The sequence below is a fragment of the Cydia amplana genome, chromosome 2 (assembly GCF_948474715.1).
Source record: "Cydia amplana chromosome 2, ilCydAmpl1.1, whole genome shotgun sequence".
In the NCBI taxonomy this organism is placed as follows: domain Eukaryota; kingdom Metazoa; phylum Arthropoda; class Insecta; order Lepidoptera; family Tortricidae; genus Cydia; species Cydia amplana.
The window spans coordinates 1562957-1590894 of NC_086070.1; the positions used below are offsets into that span (position 1 = coordinate 1562957).

At 39.5% G+C, this 27938-nt stretch overlaps 2 protein-coding genes across 3 annotated transcripts; both read right to left on the reverse strand.

The window, feature by feature from the left end:
• Positions 1-909: 909 nt before the first annotated feature.
• On the reverse strand, positions 910-27930 carry LOC134656816 (mitochondrial protein C2orf69 homolog). Of its 2 annotated transcripts, XM_063512343.1 has the most exons (11): positions 27786-27930; positions 25463-25569; positions 24600-24695; positions 21490-21617; positions 21283-21387; positions 17540-17636; positions 16175-16245; positions 14380-14535; positions 12601-12707; positions 11039-11151; positions 910-1050 (listed from the first exon to the last, which is right to left on the reverse strand). In XM_063512343.1, exons 2-11 carry the CDS (start codon positions 25487-25489, stop codon positions 910-912), a joined length of 1041 nt encoding a protein of 346 aa, XP_063368413.1. In that variant the 5' UTR covers positions 25490-25569; positions 27786-27930. The 2 variants fall into 2 exon arrangements, with proteins under 2 accessions (XP_063368413.1, XP_063368422.1); XM_063512352.1 differs by lacking the exon at positions 25463-25569.
• Positions 26248-27727, reverse strand: LOC134662091 (TWiK family of potassium channels protein 7). Its single transcript, XM_063518363.1, has one exon. The coding sequence runs from the start codon at positions 27447-27449 to the stop codon at positions 26382-26384; it is 1068 nt and encodes a 355-aa protein (XP_063374433.1). The 5' UTR covers positions 27450-27727; the 3' UTR covers positions 26248-26381.
• Positions 27931-27938: the final 8 nt, after the last annotated feature.

The following is a 27938-nucleotide window of genomic DNA, read 5'->3' on the forward strand; positions in this document are numbered from 1 at the left end:
CGACCAAACTGTGTACTAATTTAAAAAAAAAGGACCGTCATTTTTTTTCATTCTTCTTTAGGTACAGGGTCAGAAACGGGAAAGAGCAACGAAAATCGCGTACTTATTCCACAAAAAAAAATTATTACCACGCCGGTGTCAAGCATGCGTGCGCTGATTGTCACAAACACAGTACACACGTACTCTTATGGGTTTTATGGAATGTCGAACATTAATGCTAGCGGCAGCCGTTTAAATTAATTTTATATCATAAGATTTAACGAAGATATTCTACAAAATGAGGGCAGCACCAATCGTGCACCTAGCGGATAGTCGAGTTACACGCGTCGGCAAACAAACAAGATGGGTTATTCCCACTAGTTACCACCAAGTTCTTACCAGTGGTAACTACTGGGAATTTTTTTCCCACCTTTTACCACTGGTAACTACTGGGAAAAATAATTCCCAGTAGTTACCACCAACTCGGCTTGGTGGTAACTAGTGGGAATTTTTATTCCCAGTAGTTACCACCAAAATTTTGTTAGAGTTAAATACTAATAAAAACAGTATAAAAAAAAATAAAAAAAATATAGAGTGATTTAATAAATCATTATTAAGTCGATTAGTGTTTTAGCAAACTGCCTTAAAAGTGACGAAAAAATATTGAAACAGTTTAACCGGTACTAGTACAAAAACTATAATATATGCAAGGATAAATTTAATAATCCATTTAGATTATTTTTAAGTGATTTTATTCGGTAATTCAAATACACTATATTTATACTATACTATTTTATACTGTTTTAATTTACCTCTAACAAAATTTTGGTGGTAACTACTGGGAATAAAAATTCCCAGTAGTTACCACTGGTAACAACTTGGTGGTAACTTAGTGGGAATAACCCAACAAGATATGTAAGCACGTAGGTTTTATTTGGTGGTCTCGTCGGTGTCGGACTCGGGTGGCGCGCCGGGAGCCCCGGAGTCCTGGAGGCCGCGGAAGTGGCTGAGCACGTTGAAGTGCGTCAGCAGCGTCACCGGCGCCGCGGCCGAGTGCAGGTAGCGGTGGATCTGAACGAAACAAGTGCGTTTTATTATAATAATAATATTTATACCTTTAAACGAGCAATTCTTGTTTATTTATTTATTTATTTATATGTATATATATTTCGGGGATCTCGGAAACGGCTCTAACGATTTTAATGAAATTTGCTATATGGGGGTTTTGGGGTGCGAAAAATCGATCTAGCTAGGTTTTATCTCTGGGAAAACGCGCATTTTGGATTTTTTGTATGTTTTCCGAGCGAAGCTCAGTTACCCAGATATTTATACCTTTAAACGAGCAATTCTTGTTTATTTATTTATTTATTTATATGTATATATATTTCGGGGATCTCGGAAACGGCTCTAACGATTTTAATGAAATTTGCTATATGGGGGTTTTGGGGTGCGAAAAATCGATCTAGCTAGGTGTTAGGAACAGAATAAGGATAGAATGAAATGGGCGCGAAGATTAAAAGGGATTTAGAAAACAGTACCTGGTCAGTGAGAGAAAATTACTTGGCAATCCCGCGGAGAGCGGGCCCGCTGAACTTCTATGATCTTCTTGTCTTCTTTCTCACAAATTAAGTCTGTCACTGTCTAGTTATAAAAGAAATAGGATGCAGAAGGCAGAAAATGCACAAGGACTGATATTTTACTTTAATCGAAATTAACACTAAGTGGACGCGGTGTCGGCCATATTACCGCCATTGTCGAAGTGTTTTTTTTTTTTAATCTAAAATGACTGAATGTAGTTTCGAATGACGGATATCCGGTAAAATGAAAGAATGTAAATTTGAAGTACAATGTTGCTAGAAGAAATAATATATTCCTAAACATACTGCCCGGGAAGAAATCTCTAAGATTTCTTAAAACATGAGTACAAATTATCTGCTAGAACTTAAAAGAGAAGTACGTTATTCCTTAAAACTAGATATGAAATTTATTTTACTATGTTTCAATCAGTGCTGGTAAGGAAGAGGGCAAAGTTTAGATACAGGGCGAACTAAATTATTGCCAGTACTAGTCTTTAAAGTAGCTACGCGTGCTATGCCATCTCGTCCTGGCGACAAAGAGACTATGCGAGCTAACTTCCAACAGTAAGGAGTCGTGTTCTCGTTCACAATAAGTACGATGTCATTCACCTTTAAGTTTTCAGATGGTTTGAACCACTTATTACGACCTTGCAAATGATGCAAATATTCTACATTGAACCGACGCCAGAACTGTTGAGTTAAATTTTGAAGAAGTTGCCACCGAGATAATCTATTCAGTTTTTCAGTATGTAAGTCATATTCCGGTAATGAAACCATGTTATCTCCTATGAGAAAATGGGCTGGTGTTAATACGTCAATCTCATCAACGTCGTCAGAAATCGGACATAAAGGTCTAGAATTCAAAATCGACTCCAGTTTACAAAATACACTGCTTAATTCCTCGAAGGTAAGAACAGTTTCACCCAGAATACGTCTTAATAGTAATTTAGACGATCTTACGGTCGATTCCCAAAGTCCTCCCATACTCGGAGCAGAAGGGGGATTGAAATGCCACGTAAGTTGATGTTTGAGAAAGTAGTTTTGCACGTCAGAATCCACGGTGCACCGCTTCAGAAAGGAATAAAGTTCTTTTAGATGATTGTTTGCTCCAACGAAATTGGTGCCACAATCAGAGAAGACATCAGAGCACCATCCTCGTCTACTAATAAACCGAGTAAGACAGGCCAAGAAACAATCTGTAGAGAGATCCGATACTAATTCCAAATGGCACGCCTTCGTGACCATGCAGACAAATATACACAAATAAGCTTTCGTGACTGGAGCACGTTTTAACTTAGACGTTTTTATTAAGAAAGGACCTGCATAGTCTACTCCAACTTTTGAGAATGGTCTACAAGGCGTGACTCTTGATGGAGGTAAATCAGCCATTAAATAATCGGCAGGTTTAGGATTAGCCTTAAAGCATTTGTGACATTTACGTATTAGTCGTTTAATGACAGTCCGAGCCGATAAAATCCAGAATTGCTTACGCAATAATGACAGTAGCACGGGCACTCCCACATGCAAGTACAATTCGTGATAATAGTTTATCAACAAAGTTGTTAAATGATGTGATTTCGGAAGGATGACTGGGTGTTTCCGTTGTGAGGACAAGTTTGTATACTTCAGTCTTCCTAACACTCGCAGGAAACCCTCTGAGTCAAGGAAAGGAGTCAGTTTTCGAAAGTTAGTTCGGTGAGGTAACCCACGTTGCACTAATTTTATTTCAGTGGCGAAAACTGAACCCTGGACAATTTTTATTAACGAGTATAGGGCGTTACGCCATTCGACGCAAGTCAATGGACCCACTCGTTTTAAAGTAGGGTTCTTCAAATTATGAACAAATCGAAGACAGTATCCGTGGACCTTCACGAGCTTGTGAAGGGAACTATATTTTAACATGAATTCAGTCACATCTACCTCACAAGAGACCTTGCTCACGTGGGCAGTAGATACTACCTCCCTCTCAGGATCCGGAGAAACCGTTTTTCGCGCAACGGTATCTTCGGATGGCCAGGTATTTGGCGCTTGCTTAAGCCAAGGTGGACCCCACCAAAGAGGATGTGAGCCAAGCTCCGAGGGCATCAAACCTCGGGAGGCAGCATCTGCAGGATTCATTGAAGATGGTACATGTCTCCAGAGAGAAGGAGACGAGTTCGCTAATATTTGAGAAACTCGGTTTTTTGAACTTTTGAGAATGGTCTACAAGGCGTGACTCTTGATGGAGGTAAATCAGCCATTAAATAATCGGCAGGTTTAGGATTAGCCTTAAAGCATTTGTGACATTTACGTATTAGTCGTTTAATGACAGTCCGAGCCGATAAAATCCAGAATTGCTTACGCAATAATGACAGTAGCACGGGCACTCCCACATGCAAGTACAATTCGTGATAATAGTTTATCAACAAAGTTGTTAAATGATGTGATTTCGGAAGGATGACTGGGTGTTTCCGTTGTGAGGACAAGTTTGTATACTTCAGTCTTCCTAACACTCGCAGGAAACCCTCTGAGTCAAGGAAAGGAGTCAGTTTTCGAAAGTTAGTTCGGTGAGGTAACCCACGTTGCACTAATTTTATTTCAGTGGCGAAAACTGAACCCTGGACAATTTTTATTAACGAGTATAGGGCGTTACGCCATTCGACGCAAGTCAATGGACCCACTCGTTTTAAAGTAGGGTTCTTCAAATTATGAACAAATCGAAGACAGTATCCGTGGACCTTCACGAGCTTGTGAAGGGAACTATATTTTAACATGAATTCAGTCACATCTACCTCACAAGAGACCTTGCTCACGTGGGCAGTAGATACTACCTCCCTCTCAGGATCCGGAGAAACCGTTTTTCGCGCAACGGTATCTTCGGATGGCCAGGTATCTGGCGCTTGCTTAAGCCAAGGTGGACCCCACCAAAGAGGATGTGAGCCAAGCTCCGAGGGCATCAAACCTCGGGAGGCAGCATCTGCAGGATTCATTGAAGATGGTACATGTCTCCAGAGAGAAGGAGACGAGTTCGCTAATATTTGAGAAACTCGGTTTCCCTCAAACATTTTGAGCTGATAAACGGGTGTGCGAATCCATGACAATGTAATGCTCGAGTCACACCAGATTACAATGTCGTGGGCAACATTAATCAGTTCTGAAGAATGTTTGGTAAGTTTAGACGCTAGCAGGGCTCCACACAGCTCCAGCCTCGGAATTGTCATTTTTGTCTGTAACGGCGAAACTTTACTCTTCGATAAGAGCAGGTGGACCTCCACTTCACCGTTGATCCTCTCGACACGAAGGTAGACCACTGCAGCGTAACCTTTAAGGGACGCATCTGAAAATGCGTGAAGAGAAAATTTATTGCCATCAGTAGGCAAGACAAATCTGCGTAATTTAATGTTTGATAAGCTAGAGAACTCCCCTATAAAAGAAAGCCACTGAGCCTGTTCATCATCAGGTAAGGGGTCATCCCAGCCAATCCCTAAAAGCCACAACCGTTGCATGAAAGCCTTGGCCATGAATACAATTGGCATCAACCAGCCACAAGGGTCATATATGCAAGCTATGTTAGCAAGCACGGCACGTTTAGTCATTCCTGTGTTAGAAATTCTACTATGATACATGAACACATCAGATGTAGGGTTCCACTTTACACCGAGTACCTTGACAGACCCTTCATTTTGAGGATCAAATGACAATGGTCCTTCACGGACGTCGTCAGGCAAATCAGATAGAAATTCATCACTATTGCTCGACCACTTTCGCAATTCGAAACACCCTTGACTTAGGAGGTCGATCAGTTCAGCTCGAACCTTTCGAGCTGTGTCAGGATCAGGAGCTCCTGTCACTATGTCATCAACAAAAATTTGATCAGACAAAATTTGACTAGCGACAGGGTGTGAGGTCTTGGCCTCCTCTGCCAATCTCAAGATACACCTCATAGCGAGAAACGGACTTGAGGAGACTCCGAACGTGACCGTCCTCAAACGAAATTCTTTAATGGGGTCATCAGGGTGTTGACGCCAGAGAACTCTTTGATAGTCACGATCGTCCGGGTGCACAAGTACTTGTCTGTACATACCCTTGATGTCACAAGTGAATGCGACAGGCTGAAGACGAAAACGTGTAAGTACGTCTACTATGTTACGCTGAAGTTTGGGACCAACATGCAGAACGTTGTTCAAAGACACGCCCGTAGAAGAGGGCATAGACGCATCAAAGACTGGCCTACATTTTGTAGTTGATGAAGACTCTTTTATCACAGCATGATGGCTAAGGTAATATTTACCACTACCCGGAGGGTCAAAGACAGGCTCCATATGATTCTCGTCCAGATATTCTTGAAACACCTCACTATAGTCTGCCTTGAGTTTAGGATCTCTTTTAAATCTCCTCTCAAGACTTAAAAGTCTCCGAGCGGCCAATTCACGACTATCACCCAACTCACTTTGATTTCCCTTGAAGGGTAAACGGACAATAAAACGATTTTCATTATCCCGCGATACATTATTTAAAAAATGATCCTCAATAATTTGATCATCGGGATCAGGAAGTACAGATTCGGGAATTTGTTCAATCTCCCAGAATCTAGTCAGACAATCATCTAACGCCACATGATGAGATGACAGATGAGGAACCGAATTGGTAGTCGGTAAGGATTTACCGATTATTACCCAACCAAAAATGGTTCGGTAAGCCGCCGGTAAGTCAGTGGAAGGCCACACCTTCTCACCACAGAAAATGTCATTGTAGACATCACTGCCTAATAAAATGTCTATTGGCCTAGACAGGAAAAAATCATTATCAGCCAATTGCAGGCCTTGATAATTTGACTTTATGTCCGCAGACAGAGAGACACTGGGCAAGTCGCCAGTAGCATACTTTAAAATGACAGCCGAAACAGTAAGCAATGGCTTGTCAGAAGTCATGGACTTTAAAAACACATTGGTCATTCCATGAGACCGATGAGGCACACTCGGCCCTACACCATAGATAGACACAGGTTGATGGTTATGTTTGAGTTGGAGTCTTTGAACACACTCCTCAGAGATTATCGAACATTCAGCGCCTGGATCAATAAACAAGCGAACAGGTTGGAAATGTCCATCGCCATTCCCAGCAAGGCCCATGGCCGTAGCTAACAGTACATTTGGCAACTTAGGCTTAGTATCCTTTACCATGAAAGACTTCATTGTAGCATTATTAACACTGGTAATGCTATTAGGTTCTTGTTCACCTTCTGGATATGAAGGCTCAACCATTTCAGCCACGACAACAGCTGACTTCACCACAGGTGGAGTGCTATCAGGTAGTGTTGAAGACGGACAGATCAAAGTGTGGTGTTTAGCCCTACACAACTTACATTTATGTAATGAACTACACTCATGATATTTGTGTGTACCAAAACAATTAAAACACAAATTTTTAGATTTCAGAAAATCTCTACGCTGATCAATATTCAAAGCCTTAAATTTATTGCACATATACATGTAATGATCCAAATTACAATATCGACAATTTATTTCCTTATTGCCCTCTTGGACATGCATTACCAGTTTAGTATTGCGATGAGGCGGTGTCTTGACAACAGGTTGTTTAGGTGACCCGCTAACTGTTGCCTTCAAAGCAATAGACATTTCTAATGCCTTACATTGATATTCCAAGAAAGCAATAAGTTCAGAATATTTAGGAATATCCGATCCAGACAAACTTAATTCAAATTTACTGCGCATCTCCATAGGCAATTTTTTCAATAGGACATGGAGTAGTATAAAGGACCACTCATCAGTTTTAAATTTCAAGGCTCGAAGAGCGGCTAAGTGTTCATTGAAAGTGTTCAAGAAAGATCTCAAGTCAGACCTTAAATTCACAATGGCAGGAAGCGACATAATAGCTTCTAAATGCGTATCGGCAATAAGTCGTATATTGGAAAATCGGTTCTCCAATAATGTCAAAGCAACACCATAGTTTTGATCAGTAAGCGGCAAGTGCTTGACTAAATCAAGAGGTTCACCTGATAAACATGATATCAGATAATGTAATTTTCTCACAGGTTTGATGGTAGCACTCTCGTCAATTATACTTTTGAATATATTTATGAAATTTGACCATTTCGTGACATCGCCTGTAAATGATGGAAGCGAAATACGCGGCAGAGGTATATCAGGTGTGCAAAACTGTGAGTTACCTACGTTCGCAGACGTCGACGTATTCGCCGGAAATAATTGTGTATAAATAACACTTACACTGTTCAATTTCGCGTCATAAGCCAAAAACTCTTCGAGGTGCTTGTCAGGATCGAAACCTGCACGCTTCGCCGCTTCCACCGACACATAAGCGTCTTTAAACTCGTTTTTTGTTTGAATGAGATCGCTGCATCTCGTTTTGAATTCAAGAAGTTTTGTATTATCTTCTCCAGCAGATTCCGCGGCACTGTATAACAAATCTATTTGAAGTTTGGCCAATTTGTAACGTATTTCTGCACTCATTTTTCACAACACCACGTACTCCTTCAAAACACTATAACAAACCACAAAGTAACAAAGCTGCGGGCTTTGTTATGCAAACTAAAGCAATAAACAACTCGAATAAGTTTAATTCTAACCTCAAAAATTAACGTGACACTGACAGGACAGGAATCGAATGACACTTCACTTCGTTCAAGTCGTTCACGAGCATAGACTAAAAATAAGGTATGTTTGCACTGTACTCGAACTGAACGGAATGGGAATGACTTTTAAAAACGCTCAAACTGATTGTGAACGTGAACACTAGCCTTATCTTGCTACCACCACTAACGAAAAAGAAATGTGATTCCACCTTCAATTTTTTTAAAACGTACGACTCTAAAATGCAAAGCAGACAATTAAACGTATAATGACGTATTTCTTTTAACGTTTAAGACAAAGTATGATATACATATAATACGTTACACGTAGACAAGAAAACTAATTACTTTCGTAAGAATAATGCAACACATGCAGTCACTTTTGATAAAATATCCACGAACCGAGGACAGACAATTACTTTTAAGTGTTTAAAAGTACGACAAATGCAAACTTGCAGGCATAAATGTACCGAGTACAGACAGTAAATTAATTACGACAAATGCAATCTTGCAGACAGTTAACTTTAGTTGGACAAATTTGACTTGACAATTAATGGCCGACCGTATGAAATGAAATTATTTCGAATGAATATGTCCGGTTCTACTAAATAGATTTTTAAATATCCTGCTCGAATGGACCAAATTTTATGTTAGGAACAGAATAAGGATAGAATGAAATGGGCGCGAAGATTAAAAGGGATTTAGAAAACAGTACCTGGTCAGTGAGAGAAAATTACTTGGCAATCCCGCGGAGAGCGGGCCCGCTGAACTTCTATGATCTTCTTGTCTTCTTTCTCACAAATTAAGTCTGTCACTGTCTAGTTATAAAAGAAATAGGATGCAGAAGGCAGAAAATGCACAAGGACTGATATTTTACTTTAATCGAAATTAACACTAAGTGGACGCGGTGTCGGCCATATTACCGCCATTGTCGAAGTGTTTTTTTTTTTTAAATCTAAAATGACTGAATGTAGTTTCGAATGACGGATATCCGGTAAAATGAAAGAATGTAAATTTGAAGTACAATGTTGCTAGAAGAAATAATATATTCCTAAACACTAGGTTTTATCCCTGGGAAAACGCGCATTTTTGATTTTTTTGTATGCGGTCGCCCAGATATTAATAATAATAATAAAATGCTTTATTGCACACTACAAAAGAAATAGTACAAAAGTATGAACAGGTACAAAAATGTAGGTAACAACAGGCGGCCTTATCGCTAAATAGCGATCTCTTCCAGACAACCTTCAGATAGTGAGACGGCGAAACAGATTCAAGTTAACGGGTGGCGCGAAAATAAAACAAGTAATAAAAATAAAATAAAATACATACACTACTACTACTTACTTAGTGTCCGACCGAAAATTCGGTTTCGGCCAGTTTCGGCCAATAAACGGCCGAACCTTTCGGCCGGGCCGAAACATACGAAATAGTACTTCGTACTATGACACTAAACTATGTGACAAAGAGCAAAAGTTGGGGAGCAAGTAGGACAACAACATTTATGTATACAGAAATTAATTGGTTTATTAGAAAACACAATTCCCCTAATGATGGCGCCACTGGACGGTCGACGCAGTCTTAATATATGTATAAAAGCGGTTTAATTTCATTTATTCAACGATTTTAATAAATCTGCATAGTTTCGGTTTCGGCCGAAACTAGAGCCAAAGCCGAACCTTCGGTTTCGGTTTCGACAAAAAAACATGTTTCGGTCGGACACTAATTATACTACCCACATCATTGAGTAACAAGTAAGCACGTTCCCAACAAAGTAGATCTGAGCTATAACCGCGAAAATCGAAGTTCGCAAATTGCGGGCATTTTTCTCTGTCACTATAATTACGCCTTCATTGGAGTAAAAGAGAAAGATCCCCGCAATTTGCGAATTTCGGTTTTTGCGGTAGCCCCTCTGTATGTCGAATGCTCCCAATCAAGGAGAATTTGAAATAGAGGTGGATTGTCAAAGTAAATAATGTAGCCACAGTAAATTCAGTGCCATCTTTTGACAAAAAATTAAAACTGTTAGAACGCCATTTGACTTTGACCCTTATTCTTTCACTGATACGTATGTGTTAATTTGTTACATATTGAAATTAACGCCATCTACCCGACAGTAGGCCAAAGGTATGATGCAATACCTTTGAATAGGTACATCAAACTAGTTTTTATGTTGCTGGATTCGTCAATCTATGAACTCAAAACAAAAACGGCCGTTTTAACTTTGGACGCATAGATTGACGAAGCCAGCAACCTAAAAACTATTACAATGCTTATAACTATTATAAAGGGCACTTAAATAAAAAATACAGTACATAGTGGCCCCCTTTTTACACGACTGCCCAAAACAAAAAGAGTGTATTGTTTTCAGCGTTCATGTTTGTATGTATATATGTATGTGAGTTTTTTAAATATCTATCGTTAAATTTAAATAATCACAATTATTTAGCAGTGGGCACGTTGATGGGCTCTTAATAAGGTGTAGTGATTGAAAAAAAAACCGGCCAAGTGCGAGTCGGACTCGCGCACGGAGGGTTCCGCACCATCAACAAAAAATAGAGCAAAACAAGCAAAAAAACGGTCACCCATCCAAGTACTGACCCCGCCCGACGTTGCTTAACTTCGGTCAAAAATCACGTTTGTTGTATGGGAGCCCCACTTAAATCTTTATTTTATTCTGTTTTTAGTATTTGTTGTTATAGCGGCAACAGAAATACATCATCTGTGAAAATTTCAACTGTCTATCTATCACGGTTCGTGAGATACAGCCTGGTGACAGACGGACGGACGGACAGCGGAGTCTTAGTAATAGGGTCCCGTTTTTACCCTTTGGGTACGGAACCCTAAAAAACTTAGCCTACGACAGTAAATGAGTAAAGAGAGTGATAGTTACGTTGGCGCCTAGCTTCCGGAGCATGGCGGTGAAGGCGCGCTCTTCCTTGCCGATCCACGGCCGCGCCTCGTCGCACACCTGGTACGGGCTCACGTGCACAAATATCTCCACATCTGTACAAACAATACACACTATACTTGTATTACCTTTTTCTACTCCCATACTTTTATTTGTCATTTAAAGGGTCGTGCACACACCTTTAAAACCCTACCTTATAGTTGTCAAGACAAGTCTTTAGTCTATTCCCCAAAAAAGTATTTGTGCATACAATACACGCAGTATCTTTTTGGCACTTTTAGGATACTTCCTGTAATCACCACTTAAAAAATATTGTATGAAATACATTGTTGCCAACCTAATTTTAATTGTCATCTCTGACAGATGCGTGAGCCATAAAGACATGTTTTTTTTTTATTTCATGCATTCTTTTCCCGCCCGTACCCTCCATTCTTTGCTACTTCTTGAATGAAAAATATTTGTTAGATTTACAATTTTATTTCAAAGTAAGTGCTTGGTCGTAGAAAAAAGTAACGTTGTTTAACTGAGTCAAAAAAATACTCGTGGCGTCTTTATTAACTATTTTCGGCTTCGCCTCAAATTGATACTCACGCCATTCGACTTTTTGGACCTCTCTCAAAACAACGGTTGCATAAAATACTATTACTTCACTTGGGTCTTAGGTTAGGGTTTTACAATGTGAGTATAAAAGTACAGTATAAAAACACTTACAAAAATATATAAAACCTTATATAAATACACACCTAACCTAGAGTGCCGCTGTGCCGCCAGGGGTCAGGACGGCAGAGTGAGGAATTATTATTATTAATTCTTTAAAAAAGTAAAATATATGACAAAAAATAAACAAAAAAATAAAAAAAATCTTGTCTGATTTTAGTAAGAGTAGGGGCATTAAAATGCCCGTTGTTTATGGAGTTAGAAACACATATTACTCACGTCACGACTTAAATGTCACTCTGTATATTGATTGATTGATATACTGGACGACCAAAAATCATTCCTAGTAGCCTCGACTGAGTGAGTTCGACTTCAAATACGTGAGTTTAGCCGCCATATTTTAATATCTTATCGTTTAATGTGTATGGCGTCACAATTTGCTTGATGAGAGAGTGAGACGCAATGACATTGGACAGGTGCAATTACCACCCTAAAATGGACATCCATTCAGTGTATAGTTTGTAGCTTTCTAATAGAGCCCGAAGGCTAATCCTATTGTCTATTGTTAAGTAAAACCGCTCGTGCCACGTGCCACAACCACCTGCATAAAAAATCGGTACTTCGGTTACTGAGTGCCGGCGAGTCGAACGCTACAGAACCAGTCTAAAATGTGTCATCGAGATGCGTAACAAAGGCGCGTTATCGGAGAGCGCACCTACACTGGTTTTTTGAGCGTTGGACTAGCCCGCGCTCAGGTGCCAAATAGAATAATTAGGACCCTTTTTTGCAGGTAACTAGCACGTGCGGTTTTACTGAACAATAGAGAATAGGATAAGCCTTCGGGCTCTACTAGAAAGCTACAAACTATACACATATAAAATACTAACTGAGCCTGACGAGGGTTTCTAGTAGACAGCGGGAGGCGAGCCACGTGTTGCGGCTGCCAGCGTGCCCGCCGTCCAGCCAGTACATCGCCGAGATGCGCGCAATGAACCTGCAACACATATAGTCGGTCAAACCTATTTGTCAGTCAGTAACAAACAGGAAAACTGTACTCATCCTTTTCTTTTGGGTGCTAGTACTAGTGGACAAAGATAGTATTTTTCTCTTTGTTTATGTTTGAAAAGAGAAACAACTTTGACAAACTATAATACGATATTTCACCAAAAAAGTATTTTAATTTTTAATTACTTGGCTGAATGGTTCGACACTTTCAAGGGAATCAAAATTTATAGGGAAAAATGCGAAAACTATAAATTTGTACGGAACCCTCGGTGGGCGAGTCCAACTTGCACTTGGCCGGTTTTTAGTTACATCTAAATCCATACTAATATTATAAATGCGAAAGTGTGTATGTCTGTCTGTCTGTCTGTTACCTCTTCACGCTTAAACCGCTGAACCGATTTAGTTGAAATTTGGTATGGAGATAGTTTGAGTCGGGTTATTCCCACTAGTTACCACCAAGTTGTTACCAGTGGTAACTACTGGGATTTTTTTTTCCCACCTTTTACCACTGGTAACTACTGGGAAAATTATTCCCAGTAGTTACCACCAACTCGGTTTGGTGGTAACTACTGGGAATTTTTATTCCCAGTAGTTACCACCAAAATTTTGTTAGAGTTCAATACTAATAAAAACAGTATAAAATAGTATAATATAAATATAGAGTGATTTTGAATTACCGAATAAAATCACTTAAAAATAATCTAAATGGATTATTTAATTTATCTTTGCATATATTATAGTTTTTGTACTAGTACCGGTTAAACTGTTTCAATATTTTTTCGTCACTTTTAAGGCAGTTTACTAAAACACTAATCGACTTAATAATGATTTATTATCACTCTATATTTATTTTTTATTTTTTATACTGTTTTTATTAGTATTTAACTCTAACAAAACTTTGGTGGTAACTACTGGGAATAAAAATTCCCACTAGTTACCACCAAACCGAGTTGGTGGTAACTACTGGGAATTATTTTTCCCAGTAGTTACCAGTGGTAAAAGGTGGGAAAAAAATTCCCAGTAGTTACCACTGGTAAGAACTTGGTGGTAACTAGTGGGAATAACCCTTTGAGTCCCGAGGAAGGGTAGGGTAAAAATCTCCCTTTAAGGGGGTGAAAAGGGTTTGTATGCGGAATCGTTAAAAAGCAGATTGGGTAAAAATAAGTTACCCAAATTACTAACTCCACAGACGAAGTCGTGGGCAAAAGCTAGTATGTAATATGTCAGCATCAATCATCGTTATTTTCAGCTTCTCATTCTGGGCGGCATACTCGTAAATACGAAATGAAATCGCATCTTCTCCCGATAATTAATGATATTTGTACCTTGTGGCGCTGGTGGCCTAGCGGTATGAGCGTGCGACTTGCAATCCGGAGGTCGCGGGTTCGAACCCCGGCTCGTACCAATGAGTTTTTCGGAACTTATGTACGAAATATCATTTGATATTTACCAGTCGCTTTTCGGTGAAGGAAAACATCGTGAGGAAACCGGACTAATCCCAATAAGGGCCTAGTTTACCCTCGGGGTTGGAAGGTCAGATGACAGTCGCTTTCGTAAAAACTAGTGCCCACGCCAATTACTGGGATTAGTTGTCAAGCGGACCCCAGGCTCCCATGACACTGTGGCCGGGACAACGCGAGGAAGATGATGATGATTTGTACCTTGTGGCGTGCGTGTCTGCCGGCGTGAGTGTGTGCGTGTAGTGGAACTCGTACAGCAGCTGGTTGAGCACCACGCAGCCCTTGCTGAACCCCACCAGCGCCAGCTCCGAGTCCTGCAGCGCTAAGCTCGGTCGCCACCACAGACGGCCCGTCGGCCTGACAACAAACAGTCATTAAAAATATTGCAGTGATGGAAAAAAATCGCAAAAACAACTAGAAAAAGCAAAAATAGACAGAGAATTTAAAAAGCCACCTATAATGTTTGAATTTTTAAAATTGCCTAGACTATAGACTATAGTTCGTTTTTTTAGCATTAGAAAGAACTTGCAAGAAGGTAAGCGATCTTGACATGTCTTTTAATTGAAAAACGCTTTTTAAAAATCAAAAACTATTACTTATGAAAGCAGAAGAATATAAATGATCGTATTAGATTCATAATTGTTACATATTTGCCGTAACTTATTTTTAAAATGTGTTTTTCAATTAAAAGACACATCAAGATTGTTTACCTTATTTCTAATGCTAAAAAAACGAACTATAATCCATGATACCATTTAAAGACTATTTATATAGACAGACGCAATACACATTGGACAAAGAAATTGGATAGGTGGAATAGTACCTTAAGATTGGCGCGTAGTTTTTTACAGATGGCGTCAGCGTTAGCTTTACCTGTAAATCCTATTGAATACCTAGGAATCCTATGGAATACCTAGTGTCAAACTCTCGTTCCTTTTTTGGAACTTGCCTGGCTGGATGCTATAGTATCAAACTCAATGTCGTCATATCTCCATATAATTTGTAACCTAAAAAGGCCAATTCTCGCAAAATTGTATTGAAATGACACCTGTCAGTTTACCCATCGAGTCATCAAAATAGTCCTGAAAAATTAGAAGCAGGTAAAAGCTATGCTGGCGCCATCTATACAAACCTTTGACAATAGGGTATTTTCCTACTAGTCAAATCAGTTACTTTGTTAGAACTGTCAAAACGATTTGCTAATATGGAATTTATATGAAACATTACATCTTGACGGCACGGTCAACTCACCTACTTTTTATATTTCTATCCGATTTATTAAATAGAACTTGTGTATAAAAAAACCTCCTATCTGTGTTTTTCTAATAATTATCTGGTGCTTATGCATGCATGCGTGGTGTAAAATAATTTATTTTAAATACCTACAGTATAATACCCTATTGCGAGCGTCATCTCTGACAACTTAGGGTTGTTGGCGATTAATAGTACATTATTGTCGAGGCTCGGAAGTAGCTACTTGCTGGCTGAGGATTCGTTTTAAACGGACGACCTTGGGAGTTGGGGGGAAAAATGGTGCAAGAAATAGAAATTTTTTACAGAAGCAGCGTTCTAATTTACACAGAAAAGAAAAAATAAAAACATTAAAAAGATTTGCTTTGCCGCCTTTAAAAAAAAAAACAAAGTGTATTTTTCTGCTGAAAATACGCCAACCTATTTGAGACACCTAAATAGTCGCGGTACCAACATTCTAATAATATCTGTTTGGCTGTTTAATGGACCTATGCCTTCATTTGATATGGCCATTTAAAGTTTTAAAAAGTTTGGAACTCGTTAAATAATGGGATTTGTATGCAACATTGCAGTCCCGAAATCGAGACTGCAATGTTTTTAACTTTTTAATTTTTTGTTTGACCATAAACTACGCACTTCGCGACCTATTTTTTAACCGGCAACGTCGACTTTGCCGTCCATTTTTGAGAAAAAACTGTTAATTTATAAACCGCAGACGACATCCATTGGAACTAAACCTACTCACGGCTCGAGTGTCCCCGGCGCCGGCGCTGGACTCGCGGCGCCGTTCGAGCTACCTTCCTGTGGCGAAGTAGTCTGTAACAGTGTTATACTTGGTCAAGCAAATCTTGTCAGTAGAATAAGTTTTTGGCAAAAATTTCATTTTTGGTACAAGCTTTTATCGCTGACTGTACTTTTCTTTACACAGGCAACTAACATTCATCGAGACAATTCTATAAACCCCAAACACAACTAGGTTGCGTTGTTTAATCACAGAGTTCCTATGGCCACCTCCTGTCTCCATTATCAGATCAGTTTGATGGTACTATAATTGCATGGTCACCTGACTTACATATGTATGCAAATTTTCAGCTTCATTGGAAGTCGGGAAGTGGGTCAAATTTAACTTGGAAGATTTGACCCGTACAAACATAGTTACATACATACTTACATAGGTGCATTGCAATTTAAATAAAAGCTTGTAAAAAGGCGGCAAATTTGAAAAATCGCGGGTGTCATTAAATCCTATCTGTGGAACAGTTTTGTTTACATTTCATCGATGTACCTTGCTGCTTTTAGTTCGTTTCCTAGGGATACCATACTTTAGTTTGCTTTACATTAATACTGACATATCCAGCTTGACAGAATATATATACCTAAAATTATTATGGTCTACATTTAAAATATTTAAATAGCTAAACTTTATCCCTCGTTTTTTAGGGTTCCGTAGCCAAATGGCAAAAAACGGAACCCTTATAGATTCGTCATGTCTGTCTGTCTGTCCGTCTGTCCGTCCGTATGTCACAGCCACTTTTCTCCGAAACTATAAGAACTATACTGTTGAAACTTGGTAAGTAGATGTATTCTGTGAACCGCATTAAGATTTTCACACAAAAATAGAAAAAAAACAATAAATTTTTGGGGTTCCCCATACTTCGAACTGAAACTCAAATTTTTTTTTTTCATCAAACCCATACGTGTGGGGTATCTATGGATAGGTCTTCAAAAATGATATTGAGGTTTCTAATATCATTTTTTTCTAAACTGAATAGTTTGCGCGAGAGACACTTCCAAAGTGGTAAAATGTGTGTCCCCCCCCCCCCCTGTAACTTCTAAAATAAGAGAATGATAAAACTAAAAAAAATATATGATGTACATTACCATGTAAACTTCCACCGAAAATTGGTTTGAACGAGATCTAGTAAGTAGTTTTTCTTTTATACGTCATAAATCGCCTAAATACGGAACCCTTCATGGGCGAGTCCGACTCGCACTTGGCCGCTTTTTTAGTGTAACAATTAACAAATAAATAAATAAAACGCGGGCGGTCCCTATCCCTATACTGCCGACTAGGCTATGAGGCCGTTCATGTATTCGTGCGTCATCTTACGTGGAAATCTTCAGTGTCCTCGGACGCGGTCTCCAGGCCCGCCAGCAGCTCCTGTTCGGGGATCTTCTTCACTTGACTACTCACTTCTTGCAGTAACCTGCATAAATAAATACACTAATTTAAACTTTCTAAATATATTTGTATTTTATTAAGTACCCGCAGCTGTAATAGTGGAGCCTGCAAGTAGAGTACCTCCGTGGGCGTGTGCTCGGGCACGCCGGGGTGGTTGCTCTACTCGCAGGTGGAGTAGGCGGAGCTGTAGTAGGGGAGCCTGCAAGTAGAGTACCTCTGCAGGTGCAGCAGCTAGTACCAGATCTAAGATCCCGTTTTCTAAGGGGACCTTGCATTTTGGAGACAAAGCAAACCGCTTGGAACAGGTGTTCCTGGGGGTGATCTGAGCGGATTTCGCCCGGTTGCCGAGAGGTCCCCCCTAGCAGGTGGGCAGGGGAGGGGGGGGGGGAAAGTGCCTCCGGCGCACCTCACTCTAAATTTTATATCTGCATACATCTAGCAACTATATCAAGTTTGGTGTCTTTTTCGTGTAATTCGAGGATAAGGAATTCATTTCTGTGACTAAATTTTCACTCACCCATACAAAAAATACGAGAAATTAAAAATTCTAAAAAAATCTTTACACTTTTTTTTTCGTAAATCCTCTACAGAATTAAACGTATGAGGATTTGCTCTAGAAAAAAAATACCTGTGAATAGCCCAGTTATCCTTCTATATAGAATAATAAACTTGTCAGACATTTTTCTTTTATAACTCTCGTTAAAATAAATGTTTTGTGTCGCGCGGCGTACCTGCATTGTAAGAGCGGTATGCAGCTTTAAGATTTTTAAGCATGTTTAGATGATTTCTGATAAGTTGTTATTGTTCTGGTTGTAGATTAAATTAATAAATTACTTTTGGACGTGATAAATTAAATATATAAATAAAGATGTTGGGAAAACTTTCGCCCGTAGAGTTATTATAAATGTGATAAAATTTTTACATATTTTTAGTTACCTTGGAGATTTTTTTAAACTTTATTGCACAAATTTACACAAAAAAGTACAAATGGCGGACTTAACGTCTTGAGGCATTCTCTACCAGTCAACCATTGGGCTAAACAGAGACAATATTGGCAACGCCTGCTCAATATTTCCTTGTTTGCCGTATTTAAATCCCTCCGTTACAGCAGGATATGCGCTCCAAGCTTGAAATACAATTTTTTTCCCTTTCCACACAAAAAAGAAACAGTGTCGCAACCTGAAAAGGCGTGGAAGAATGGCAAAACTTCTGTCCTTTCTGGTCCTGTAAAATTAATTATAATATCTAGGAGACCGAGCTTTGCTCGGAAAACAAAAAAACTCAAAAATGCGCGTTTTCACAGAGATAAGACCTAGCTAGATCGATTTATCGCCCCCGAAAACCCCCATATAGCCAATTTCATCGAAATCGTTAGAGCCGTTTCCGAGATCCCCGAAATATATATATAATTAAATATACATATACATATATAAATAAACACAAATTGCTCGTTTAAGGGTATTATATTATTATAATATATTATAGATACCTATCTATGAGTTACAAATAAAATCATATTATATTTAAAGAAAGTTTCCCAGATGACCTGTCTCGTACTGCGGTAACATATTTATTTTATTTACAATTATTGGAGGAACTACAAAAGTTACCTACCTAAAGAAGCTGCAATAGCATGGTACAAGAGGAACTGGCGATTCTTTCCTGTGCCAATATGTACCCATAACTCCTGGAGCTCCGGCAATTGTGATAAACATGTAATCAACAGTAGCAGAGATAAACAAAAACGAGATCCATGTAGCCATAAGGAAGCAGACATGCGCATGATGGTCCATGTCGCTGATGCTGTAGCCCAAGGTCACACAAAAAATTTGTTACGCACAGTGGATACTGATGTCGTTGTTCTCGCAGTTGCATTACATGTATATCACAATTGCCGGAGCTCCAGGAGTTATGGGTACATATTGGTACAGGAAAGAATCACCAGTTCCTCCCGTACCATGCTATTGCAGCTTCTTTGGGTAACTTATGTAGTTCCTCCATAGATATATATGTAATTTATTTTAAAGGACCAAAAAGGACAGAAGTCATGCCATTCTTCCTCGCCTTTTCAGGTTATGACACTGTTTTTTTTTGCATGGAAAGGGGAAAAAAGCGTATTTCAAGCTTGGAACGCATATCCTGCTGTAACTGAGGTATTTAAATACAGCAAACAAGGCAATATTGAGCAGGCGTTGCCAATAATGGTAAGTAAGAGTCTTACAATATTAGTCTGAACAGATTTGAATTACGAGGTGTGAATTGGTCTCTAGACATTATTTTAACACTATGCATTTTGTTACTGATTTCAGATCAGGTATAAGTGTAAATGAGTGCCGTTAAGTACTTTTTACAAAAAGAAATCTCCAGTAAGAAAATCTGTCTCCAACGGAAGATGCGCTACGTAAACATATTCTCCGTGCAGTTTACCAAAGATGCTATTTTTGGGGACAGATGATAGCCCATCAGTAACAGCTACCATGCCCTGCTGACTGGGGCTCGTCCAAACAAAATGGTTAAATATTGAGAGTATTTGAGAGCCCATATGGACAAGCCTACCTGCGGCGGCTGCTGCTTGTTTAGAGCTTATTCGTTCCCGCTGCAAAACAAAATGCACAGGGAGGTGCAACTGCATTAAAAAACAGGCCAAGTGCGAGTCGGACTCGCGTTCCAAGGGTTCCGTCCATTAAGTCCGACTCCCGCTTGACTGCACATTTGCACGGACCTATGTCAGACATATCCTAACTAAATATGTTAATTTTATCACAATTATAATAACTCTACTGGCGAAAGTGTTCCCAACATCTTTATTTATATGAATTTAAAAGTGGAAAAATTACTGTCTTTGGTGAGACTTGAACTCACGGCGTATTTTTTAGTATTTTTTCCAATTTTTAATTTATTCTGAGCATAATAGCATCGTTCGTAAACATTTCTGCTTCTTAAAAAAAAATTAAATTGTATGTGTATATATATCAAGTCCAGAAGTAATTTATTAATGTTATCTACAACCAGAAGCATAACAAACTTATCACAAATCATCTAAACATACTTAAAAATCCTAAAAGCTGCTTACCGCTCTTACAATGCAGGTACGCCGCGCGACACAAAACATTTTTTTCAACAGGGTTATAAACGAAAAATGTTTGACAAGTTTACTATTATATATAGTAGAATAACTGGGCTATTCACAGGTATTTCTAGAGCAAATCCTCATACTTTTAATTCTGTAGAGGATTTTCGAAAAAAAAAGTGTAAAGATTTTTTCTGAATTTTGAATTTCTCGTATTTTTTGTATGGATGAGTGAAAATTTAGTCACAGAAATGAATTCCTTATTCTCGAATTACACGAAAAAGACACCAAACTTGATATAGTTGCTAGATGTATGCAGATATAAAATTAAGAGTGAGGCGCGCCGGAGGCACTTTTCGCCCCCCTCCCCTGCCGACCTGCTGGGGGGGACCTCTCGGCAACCGGGCGAAACCAGCTCAGATCACCCCCAGGAACACCTGTTCCAAGCGGTTTGCTTTGTCTCCAAAATGCAAGGTGGTGGACCTAAGATCTCTTGCTAAGCGCGCTGTGCGTGGGCGTGTGCTCGGGCACGCCGGGGTGGTTGCTCTACTCGCAGGTGGAGTAGGCGGAGCTGTAGTAGGGGAGCCTGCAAGTAGAGTACCTCTGCAGGTGCAGCAGCGCGCTGTGCGTGGGCGTGTGCTCGGGCACGCCGGCGTTGTTGCTCGGCACGAAGTTGTCATAGCAACTGAAACTCTTGTATTCTATCCTGAAAAAAATCATCGTGCTATTAAATTTTTTTATTAGAACCTGTAGGAATGAGTAAATTAACAACAACGGGACCCCTAGGTCAGGTCTCACGTCGGCTTACCTGGAGGGCCGAACGACTACAATGTGGTAGGTGGGGAAGTTTTGACTGAGGATGCGAGCCGTGTTTTCGAGGTTCCACTTGATATAGTTCCTATTGTCGCGGTGCGCCTGCATGATCTCCGGATAGTCCTGCAAGATTATGTAAGTCATATTTTCGGTTAATAATGAGACAATCTTACACCAATATACTGGGGGGTGGTGAATACCTATCCAATTTCTTTGTCCAGTGTGTATTGCGTTTCACATTTTGCTTAATAAGAGAGTGAGACGCAATGACATTTAACAAAGAAATTGGACATGTGGAATACTTAATAGGGCTTGTGTAGTGAGTGCTAGACGACACTAATGATTCTAATGACCGTATAAATCCAAGTTATAACCAATATAGTATTTAGTATTTTTAAATAAGTTTATTTTAGGCTTGTGTCGGTCGCGAACTAAGAACTGTTGAGAATGAAATCCCGTGAAAGACCGAAAGGAACTAAATCTTTTTGCGCGCTCTTTAGGTCCTTTAGTTCAGTGGGATTGGAGAGCGCTTGACTGAGTGAAACGGAAAACGGACGGAACGAAACGGTTCACAATGTCATTGGCACAAGTGCGAACGAGATGAAAGAATCACGTGACACGCCAAATCCCGAAAAGTTTGAAGGAAAATCAAATATTTTTCTCTATATTTTTTTTTTATTGTATTAACGTGTTTTAATGTTTAATATCGACCTAATCATATCGTACAAATTGAATTATATTTAGTTACCTACCAAAGATTGGGACAAAATCAAGTGTAAAACCGATTCCTATTCATTCCCGGCTCTCAACAAGTTCAACGACCGAACTGAAATAAAGGAACTAAAGAGCGAACTAGTCCGTTCGACCGATTGAACGAGAGCGGAGCGCTCTCTGTAGTGAACGAGCAGGCACATGCTTAATATAGTATTTTTTAATAAGCTTATTTTCTCAATTTGGATTTACCCATGCAATTAACATGCCAATCCAGTACAAAAATCGTCATACAATAATATTGCATTGTCAATGAACCCGAGCAATAGCGTGGGTTAAGTACAATTTACGTTGAACAAACGATAGCGCGTTCTATCTCGCCGGTGGCGCCATCTGTTGCTACATTGGGTAAACTATAGATTTTTAAGGCATGTTGCACCAACTACATTTGGCCTTTGGCAGATTCCTCAACAACAAAGTGCAGTGAAAGTGTAGTATGAAATATCCGGTACAGTCGCCCTCAGATATATCGGAGCGGTCAAGGTGCTCACAAATATCTGAACAGTATCACAAATATCGTTAAGAGTCCGTGTTGAGATATTTTTGATTTATCGTTATTCTCTTATTTTATATATATTTTAGAGATTCATTGTGCTCTATTATTATATTACTTTTCACACCTCCTATTCGGAAAAGAGCTTATTCTTCCCTGCTAGGAGGGATCAAAGTGGCACTTTTCCTCCCTGCTAGGAGGGATCAAAGTAACAGTTTTCTGTTCAAGCACACTATTTTTAAATTTTATTGAACATTATTTTTTTAGCTTAAATAATCTGTTTAAGCATCAGATTGTGTCAACACTAAGATTTTTTTATTTTCCTCATAGTTGATGTGAAAAGCAGTATGTGTCACACGGTATCAAAATTATTTCGTCTTGGGCGTTAACACTTGAATCCCTCATTACGCTCAGGATTCAATGTACGGCCTTGACGGAAATATTATCATTTGATCGCTTGTAACACAAACTACTATTTCCAGTTGTTTATTTCATTGCTGTGTCTCTATATTTATTTCAATGTTGTGTCACAACTCACACATCATGATTTCGCTCACGTTTGGCCCCGACCATAGAGAAATATAGTAATAATAGAGTGCTCACTCCATACATCAGTTTTGATACCTAAACGACTATTATTTTCGCAGTCGACATCTAGCGTCGAGTATCGGAATTATTAGCTACTTCGGTCATGTTACGCGCAGGGAAGACAACGCCATGGAAAGGCTTGTTGTTCAGGGCCACAGACAATCCAACCTCTAGACATAGCATAGTCGCGCTACCCCCTCTGCCACACATACGGTAGCGTTACTCCATCTTCGAGTCAATCCCGTGCCGTGATTGGTCCGTGTCTTTGAACGGACCAATCACGGCACGGGATTCGCTCACCTCGTCCCCCCGCACCCCCGTATTTTTGGCAGCATCGGTTTCATGAAAGAATTGGCCTAAGCTCAGTCTAGAAGTTGGATTGTCAGTGTTCAGGGCAGAGTGGGCGGCACAAGACCCAGATTGCGGCCCTCAATGCGATGGACCGACCAAGTTAAAAATCTCACCGGATCACCTTTAAATCTGTGCGTGCGGAATGCAGAAATAGAGAAGCATGGAGGGAAATAACGAAAAAAGCCGTACAACGACCCCAATGACCACGACTGCTCTGACAAGAGTATCCGACTGAGAAGAAGCGAAGATCGGAATAGGGATGTTGACAATTTTTTGGAACTGGTTTCATTTTGTAGATAGACACGTAATAATTACAGAAAAAAATATTAAAAAAATATATTCATTAATTTTGAATAAAAAAAAAATTATAATAAGTTTCGTGTTTAAATTTCGCGCCTAAACGCTCCAACTGTCACGTGACCTTGATGACGTAACGGCGTTTTAAACAAACTGCTGTCAGTCATTTTTTTAAATTCTTTATATGGCAACTGACAAATTGTTTTTAAAGCCCGCATCGGACAGCGACCTTCTTTCTCGCTCTAACTTATAGCTGCGTCCTTAACGCACCACCTTACACACTATCGATTCGTGCGCCGCACCGCACCAAGATCGCGTTTCGGTACGATAATCTGTAGACACTTAGGCAGGTTTTATAACTTGTCTTTCGTGATTCCACTGTGATTACGTCACGCGCTCCGATTGGCGTTTGCAGTCACGTGATACTGGGCATTATTTTAAATACTTTTGATTATTTTTAATTAATTTATTACGCATATTTACACTTGCAAAATATGATTTTCCGCGTTCTAATATTCCCTGCTATGGTAAAAACATAACATGTTATATGTTCGCGATTCATATCAACATCCCTATTATATATATCTAATAGGTAGACACGGTACCTGCACGTCGCCGCCCCAGAACACGAGAGCGGGCGGCGCTGGCACGCGGCGCGCGCACGGCGTGAACAGCACGTCATTGCGGCGCCCCTCTAACCCCTGTAACACAGTCAAATACATCATCAACCAGATTTTATTAATAAACTAGCTTCGCACGGGTTAACACATTATACATAAACCTTCCTCTTGAATCACTCTATCTATTAAAAATAACCGCATCAAAATCCGTTGCGTAGTTTTAAATATCTAAGCATACATAGGGACAGACAGACAGCGGGAAGCGACTTTGTTTTTTTTTTATATATTATTTATTAGAGATAAATCACAATTACATAATATTCAGATCCAAAAGCATCGTTAAACCAGAGTGGTTTGTCTCACTCTCGATACTCCATTCCGCAGTACTTAAATAATGAAATATACAATAGGCACTTAAAAACACATCTAATAAGTAAACAGCATAATGAATATAACGATTGCAAAAAATTACAAACTGAGCGCAACTGTTCTCACACTGGTATCTGTTATACTATGTAGTGATAGTGATTGATTTGTTTTGACCAACATTTAATTTTTCGCGGATTAGTGCAATTAATCTCCATAATTTCCTTCATTAAATAAGGTAAAAGAAGACGGTTATTGGCGGGAATATGTTTGGATGGTATAGGGACCGTGCGCGTTCGAGGGTCCGCCATCTCGTGGCCTGACTCGGAAACATAAACATGTATAGCCAAAGAAAGTGCTGCCATCTTTCTTTTGTTCTCTTACACGTAATTAGAGTGACAGAGAAAACTGTCCGCAATTGACGAACTTCGATTTTCGCGGTTATAGCCCTGGAGGCCTTGTAGAATATTTTAGAGTCGAACCTTGACGCGACTGAGTCGCACCACCATCCGCTTCACGGAGCCATGTCTACGGGGTGGCGACGCGTCGCTGCGAGCCTCAGTGCGGGACGGATGCTGGGGATCTCAACCTGGACAGCAAACAGAACATTCCTGTCATATAGGCCGTTAGGCCCACAGTGTGCGAGTCTTACAAGCGCGCGAAGGGTTCCGTACCATTACCTACACAAAAAACGGCAAAAAAATCACGTTTGGGAGCCCCACTTAAATATTTATTTTAGTATTTATTATAGCGGCAACAGAAATATATCATCTCTGAAAATTTCAAATGCCTATAGCTATCACGGTTCATGAGATACAGCCTAGTGGTGACAGACAGATGAACAGTGGAGTCTTATAGTAATAGGGTCCCGTTTTTACCCTTTGGGTACGGAACATGAAAGTGAATATTTTACGTTGAATTTCTAAACAGTTTTACTATTACATTTTCTCTACAATTCAAGACTCAGTAAAATTTAACCAATTTGGTATGCTCGTACACTTGCAAAAACCAAAAACAATTTAGGGATTTTCTTTATTGAGTTATTCAGTTAAGTTTACTTTAAGACAAACTGTTATAACTCTATTATATTATACTCGTAACTTTGGTAAGGCCCATCAGTGATTTAATAATAGACTTGAGTCAATACACACAAAAAAACACAATATGAAAATCAATATTTTTTTATTTAATTATTACTAAAATAAAGAAAGTACAAAATACAAGTTTAAAAAATAACCAACAAATGGCATATGTCTAAAATAATTCTTGGCAAATTATTTAGCTTGTATACTCCAAAACTCAATTCCAGAAGTCAGATTGAAAGTACAAAAGTTCAGTTCATTCATTCATTTATTTCTCAATCATTCATTTTGGAACATTGGACTAGAAACTTTCTTGTTGTCACTTCACTTGTCTATTAGCTTTCTGGTGATAATATTTAGTATCATTCATGCAAACTGTTATCTTCAGAGTGATGTCGTCCAAACAGTTCTTGAGATCCTCTCGGAGCTCCCGGACCTTGAACCTCACATCTTCACACATTAGGTTGTAGCACATGGCCACTAGGCCCATACCCAGCAGCACATAAACAAAGTTTATGACGAGTTTCACATGAGAGCCTCCGGCTGAATCGGCTATGTTAGCTCCAGGAACAAAGTCTCCAAAACCAATTTTACACAAGCTTATAACACAGAAGTATGTGGAATCTAGATAGTTCCATTTCTCCCAAGCTCCGAACATAATAGTGCCGGACAGGATGTAAAATGATATAACCCATAGGCAAGCAGTGGACGGAACTGTGATCTTCCTCTTTATTGGCTCCCCATCTTCAAACATCTGGTCCTCACGTCTGCTGCACTCGTGAGCCGTTATATACAACCATTTAAAGGTTTTCGCCAACACCTTACCCATGTTGCAGAAGTATAAAATATAAATTGGTATGCCGAAAAAGGCATATGCAATAGTTAGAATTTTGCCCCAAACTGTTTTTGGTACAATATTGCCATATCCAATCATAGTGAAGACAGATAAACTGTACATTAGGGCGGCTGGGAACGACCAGATATCTTCAGGCGAGTGTCCACTGTAGCCTTTATGTATGGCTTGTGATATATTATTCTGGTATACTCTTAGGATTTCATCTGCTCCAGTTTTGAAGGCGGTTTCATCAAATATGTTGTTTTTCTGTACTATTGTCCAGAGCTGCTGCGTCGTGTTGAGCCGCCACTGGCGCACGTCCTCGAGCTGCCGGTCGGGGCTGTTCCTCTCGATGTGTATGAAGCTGGCGGCGCCGAGCATCGCGTAGCACACCACTAGCGCGCCAACTCCCACTTGTGTAAACATGAATGCTATGAATTTCCTTAAGCAATCCTTTATTTTCTCCCTGGCGTCGCTGCCGGTGGTGGACGACGAGTCTCTGCTGCGCATGGAGCCATGAAAACTCGAGTACGCCGTGTTCTGCCGCTCCATGATTGCGATCTCATATAAATTACGAAACTGGAGTAATCCAGCGGCACTGGCGCGAGTAGTAGTACGTGAGCGCCTGCCCTCGCACGCCCACTATTTCGGGAGAATAATTGGCAAGCCGCCAGACTAATGTTATTATAAAACAGTTTGTTTTGATTTGAGTATGAAACTTCATTTGCCGTAATATAGAACGCAAAGATTCGAAACAATGAAGTAAAGGGATAATTGAGGGACGTAATCACTGGTTCTACCGATTATTGTGATCCCTATTTATTGAATTTTCCTTATGCATTAAAACAAACTGATGTGTGTACAAACTAAAAAAATAAGCCCACTTACCGCTACCGCTTGTAAACCGTGCTTTTCTGTCTTGATTGTATGTATTAATACAGTGAAAAACCAATTACTCGAAAAAGAATAATAACAGCAGCTGCAGTTACAATTTAACTATATGATAAACGAATAAGACAGAATTTTATTTTGATTTATAAT

Coding starts and splice junctions, on each gene's coding strand:
- LOC134656816 (XM_063512343.1), bottom strand. CDS start 25,489: ATGGTGGTGCGACTCAGTCGCGTCAAG. Junction 24,696..25,462: donor TGCGACTCAGTCGCGTCAAG/GTTCGACTCTAA, acceptor ACTGTGTTACAG/GGGTTAGAGGGGCGCCGCAA. Junction 16,246..17,539: donor AGGACACTGAAGATTTCCAC/GTAAGATGACGC, acceptor ACACTGTTACAG/ACTACTTCGCCACAGGAAGG.
- LOC134662091 (XM_063518363.1), bottom strand. CDS start 27,449: ATGGAGCGGCAGAACACGGCGTACTCGAGTTTTCATGGCTCCATGCGC.